The following is a 5,671-nucleotide window of genomic DNA, read 5'->3' on the forward strand; positions in this document are numbered from 1 at the left end:
TGTCATTAGCACCTCTAGTAAAATATTTACTGAGAAAAATGGTGACGTGTTCAATACTTATTTTACCCACTGTATAACACACGTATTCACATGCATGTGTGGATTATCACAGGGTACTCTGGTTTGTTAGGTTAATTGGTAACTTTTAATTGTCCCTTAGTGTGTTTGAGAATATGAATGGTTGTCACTTTGAGGCCTTGTTATGGACTTAGGGTGTACCCTGCCTCTTGCACAATGACTGCAGGAGATCAAAAAGGAAAACAAAAAAGGAAAATAAAAAGGGAGCACAAGAAGATTAATGGATGAGTGTATATGCCCAAATGTGTCAAATTGTTTTAGATAATGATAAATTTTTGATTAAATAGTTGCATAAATAAACAGTGTTAGCATTACAAATGCAACAAGACTCCATTTCTTTTATTTCCTGTTAATCAGAAATGATTATGGTTGAACAAAGCCACCCAAAGATAAATGCGTAAGTTGTTATTGGCTCAACAGTCTGTATTTTCAGTTTATAGGCTTGCTACACTGCGAGGAGCAGAGTTATAAACTAACATGCATAAATTTAATGGCCACATAAAATACAACCGTGTGTTAAATTTATAAATAAATAAAGCTCACCATCCAGGTGGTTGGTGCATAATTTGAATACGTCCTTTTGGATTAATGCAACTTATGATGTCATCAACCACAGCTTTAAAATATTGAATTAATATTTAAAGATTTTCATTCTTTAATGGAATTTAAAATGTGAAAAGTTTAAAGAAAAATCTGCGACAGTGTCCAGTCTTTATGTTTTTGCACTGAGGGAGTTGAGAGTAAAGTTGTAGATTTAGTGTTATAACAACTGCCTTCCTAAAGTGACTTAGACGATACAAACGAAACCATTTTTGTAGTCAAATGGCTCGGAACAAATGTTATTGATGCCATTTTTTGTCTGGTAAACAAGACAGGCTATAAAGTTAATGCTGAGCTGTGTGTGCACATCTCCTAAAGAAAATACAGTATAATGAGTCAATAATGACTCCTTCAAACCTGAGCATCAAGCAACCTGATTGGTTGTGAGATCATTTCAGTCACACTAGATTTAAAACAACTGAAAACAACAACACCATTTATGAGCATGAGTCATTGAAACATGTCCACAGGACATTTGCCTGTGTGCATGGTACATTAATTTTGGAATAAGTAAAGGAGTATAGTGAGACAGAAAACTGTGTCGATCAGAAACAGTGGGGCGTTGTGTGAATACACAAGTATTTAGGAAGTTATGTATGTTTTCTGTTTTCGTACCAGAAGGTCTTTCACTTAACTTTCACATCTAACAGCACTAGAACTTTATTTCAGAATGACTTTACTGAAGGTCGAGTTCAGGACGACCCACCGTCATTTATTCCTGGATGAATTACCTTCAAGATGTTTTCCTCGTGCAGCTGCAGGATAATGAAATTACCAGGCAGCATATCTGCTTCATTCAACCTTTTTTACTCTTTGGTGAAAGCTTTTGTGTCGCCTGTGAAAATCAGGTGATGTAACTCAAGTCAAAGAAGGTGAATTATTGTGCTGAATGAGACTAAAGTCTGTTATTTGGAGCAGGTTCCTTTTAAAGCTTTACATAGTATGTAAAGCACTGATTCTCAGTTGCTCTAACTCGTCTGAGATGCTCTTAAAACTAAATCATGTGTTTTGTTTAGTATGTAATCCCCCCTAATGCTTCTTGTTTTTTTCTTACAGGTGGCATTTTTGAAACTCTTGAAAATGAGCCTATTAGTGTTGAAGAACTGGCCTTTAAATTTGCTGTGACCAACATAAACAGGAACCGGACCTTAATGCCAAACACCACGCTGACCTATGACATCCAGAGAATAAATCTATTTGACAGTTTTGAAGCCTCCAGAAGAGGTAAAAATGATTTAATGTCAATATTAATTTCAGAGGGTTAATTAAAAAAAAGGTAAGAACTAAACTTAAACGATCTGTTTCCTCCCTCCAGCATGTGACCAGTTGGCCCTGGGCGTGGGGGCTGTGTTTGGGCCCTCTCACAGCTCCTCTGTCAGTGCAGTGCAGTCCATTTGTAACGCCCTGGAAGTCCCTCACATCCAGACACGCTGGAAACACCCCTCAGTGGACAACAAAGATAGCTTCTACATTAACCTCCATCCGGAATATGCCTTGATAAGCAGAGCTGTGTTGGACATAGTGCAGTTCTACAAGTGGAAAGCCGTCACTGTGGTTTATGAAGATGCAACCGGTGAGTCAACAAGATCTAATAAAACAGTTTGTGTAGAGTTATCAAAACTGCAGCAAGGCTTCAAAAACTGTCTGTTTATGTCTGTGCGTGCTTGTATGTCTGTCAGCAAAATATCAATTGGAGTAATTTTAATATACTTGTAAAAAGTAATCAAAAATACACATTTGCAACCACACAGTATAAATATTTTGTTAATTTGATGGTTAATGTGTCCCTAAATTATAAATTTTAAACAAAATTTGTAAGCAGATGCCAACAGAAACAGCTAGTGACTGAAATAGTTCAACTGTTAAACTTACCAGCAGGTTTGCAAAAGCTGTGTTTGAATGCTGAGCTCAGCCTTTAGGGTGCTCCACCAGCTTGCTTGATCCTCGATATTTATCCTTGATTTCTCTCACTCGGTATTTCTCTTTTCTTATATATTCACCTAAATTTCGTCTTACAGATTCTACGCTGGTTCAAGTCTACAAGCTTTGTTTTCCTGCACAGACAATCTTATGTAGGTCAGTCACATGACTCAAACGTTTTCGGATTTCACATAAGTAACGCAGCCACAACTCCAGAGCACCACAGCTGCACTTGGACAATGAATGAATGGCCTCAGATTGTTAGCAGCATTTTTAAATTCGTCCAGAGTTTTTTAATTTTAACATAAAGCTATATGAGTTCTGCATTAGTGGATGGTTACTTTAAAAAGGATTAGTCTACAAATGTAGAGACAAATACCACCGCTAAAGTATCAGTTTTAGGCGTAAAATAAATTGCCTTTGTTACGACGGGGTAAATGTTTTATTTTGAAAGTCTTTACCGGAAACATTGTGAAGTTTATTCTAATCCATCCAACTTGATTAAGTACTTCTTGCAATTTCTCGTATGACCGCTAGAGGGCAGAGAACCTATTAATTTACATGGGGGCATTTTATTTATTTTAAATCTGTTCGAAACTTTGTAAACCTTGGGAGAAAAACGATTAGTAAAAGTTGGTAAGTTCATATATGAACAAATATGAAAACTAAGGAACAATGGAGTCAGGTATTAAAATCTATTTTACAAATGAATTTATTTGCAGTGATTTTTTTAATGCAAACATAATTTTCTAACTATCAAAGCAAATAAAATAAAAAAATTGTGTCTTTCTATCATCTGAAACAGCTTTATTAGTGTCACAATAACGTAAGCTAGTTCCGTTTTAGGATAACTGCAATTTTATTTTTTATTTTTTTACCACGTTTGTGGTGTTTAAACAAGTTAGCAAAGTTGCTAGCATTGATATTTTTACGTAATCCCGGTGTTGTACGAAATTCAGTTCCCCAGATTTTCACAGGGGAACTGAATTTCGTACAGCACCTCAAAGCTGAACAATGGAGATTGAGTACATTTACTGCCCTCTTGTGGCCACATATAGTAAGTGCACCTATTTGTCAAAATTAAAACGTGACTGTTTTATTTCAGACAAATTAAAAAAATATTAATAAGAAAAAAAATTCCTAACTAAAATAATCACATAATGTTTCGTGGGTTTAATTTGGCTGATATTTGCTTACAGTAAAAAAACAAAACAAACAATAATAATACAATCACAATTACTAGCGTTAGCATTAATGCTACAGTTTCATGAAATGCCAGGGTGTAGATATAATTCAGTAGTTTGTAAAAGAAAAAAAACATTTTGTTTTACATGTTTAATTGTTTTTATGTATAAAACCTAAACATAAGTACAAATTACAAGTCTGTTTAAAATGATCTTCTCCACAACTTTAGAAAATGATAAAAGTATTTATGTTTGGAGATTCTTGCTGCCCTCGTGTGGTCAGTGTTTGAAACTACAACATAAAATTAGTCAAGCTAACGTCAATATAAGAAACAAATACTTTCGGTTTATCCTTTCAACATAAAACGACAAAACAGCGATAATTTTTTTATTTCTTATTTTTAAGTCCGTCTCTACCTTTCAGTATACCTATTTTTAATTACACATCTTGCATTACAATTTCCAAAGTTGATTATGATGGGCTAGTTGTTTAAAGATAAGATTAGCCAGCGTCTTAATTTGTCTGTTTGACTTACTTTTTCATACATATTTTTACAATATTATGCTTGATTTAAACATGACTCCCCAGTATTAAATTGAATTCAACAAAGCTTGAGTGTGTTAACCAACTAATAATTTACTCTGTATTTACCAGACTATGGTAATCCTGGGGTGGTTATGATGGGGCCCTTGAATATTGTTGCCCAGGGTACTGCAAAGTGTTAATCCGGCCATGCAACTTCCTGTTCTATTGTGGAAAGTGGAAAGATCTAATTATCAATAGTTGCTGGCTTCAAGCAGCTGCCAGACACTGTTTAATAAACTGCTGCTTGTTGAACATTTTAATCCAACAAATAAAATTAATAACTTTTTAACCCTCTGAGGTCTAAATGGCCATTTTTGTCTAACTTTGAATTTACCTCTATATTTTCACTTTAAACTCAAATTATCTATAATTGAATCATATTTTAAATAATATTTCAAAAATAAAGTAGATGGTAGTGATTTTAATTGTTTTTTATACTTTTATCTGTTTTTGAATTTTATTGTTTTTATGTTTGGCCTTCAGATGGAAAATATCCAGTGGATATTTTGGCACAGTTTATTTTCTCTCTTCTGAAAGTAATGTTATTGTGCGCTGTCCTATTAAAATTTCAGCCTAATCTAATCCAGGCCACTCCAAAACCTCTTAGATTAGATGTGTTATTTTCAGAATGAATTGGAAAACACTGATTACTCAATAGCCTAAATGTTTTGAATCTTGATTTTCGACCTTTTCCCTCTGCTTTATGTAGAAAAGAAAACCGACACATGCACATGGAAAAACTAGTTACTTCATACATAAAGGCTCATGAAAAGCAGACAGAAAGCAAACATGTTTAAAACTGTTTTCAGTTTTTTCTTTTCATTGAATCTTTTGAAAGCTTCATGTTTTCTGTCACGTATCAAACACCCAGTTGGGAGTGTTGGAGTTTTTTTGGTGCACAGCCACATCTGTCCCATTCACAGCATCTTTGTTTTCACACAAATCTTTGATTCATGTCATATTACTGTTTCAAGTCTGGACTGTGTTACGACCTTTTTTTAAAAATTGCAGCCACTTTGCTTTTGTTACAATCCAGGTTTCTGGTGTGTTTTAAATCAACTTGAAGCTGTTTTTTTCTCTTTGACATTCAGAAGAATTCTTGTCGAGTAGCTTGATGCACTGATGGTCTGTTTTCACATCTGATAACGTAATTTTTGTTCAAAAGGTTGAATGAACTTTTTGTACTGACTTGATTTTAAACATAAAAACAGACTCTTTCTTTCTTTCTTTCTTTCTTTCTTTCTTTCTTTCTTTCTTTCTTTCTTTCTTTCTTTCTTTCTTTCTTTCTTTCTTTCTTTCTTTC

At 34.2% G+C, this 5,671-nt stretch overlaps 1 protein-coding gene across 1 annotated transcript in view; it reads left to right on the top strand.

Moving 5' to 3' along the window:
• Positions 1–1,734: 1,734 nt before the first annotated feature.
• The window catches only part of LOC106520564 (glutamate receptor ionotropic, kainate 1), a gene marked incomplete at its 5' end in the record, with an annotated part of 17,555 nt that continues 13,618 nt past the window's right edge, over positions 1,735–5,671 (top strand). Inside the window, 2 exon segments of the mRNA XM_014012738.1 lie at positions 1,735–1,902; positions 1,994–2,251. Coding sequence (XP_013868192.1) covers positions 1,735–1,902; positions 1,994–2,251 — 426 coding nt within the window.

This window comes from Austrofundulus limnaeus, unplaced genomic scaffold, assembly GCF_001266775.1.
Source record: "Austrofundulus limnaeus strain Quisiro unplaced genomic scaffold, Austrofundulus_limnaeus-1.0 Scaffold94, whole genome shotgun sequence".
NCBI lineage: Eukaryota > Metazoa > Chordata > Actinopteri > Cyprinodontiformes > Rivulidae > Austrofundulus > Austrofundulus limnaeus.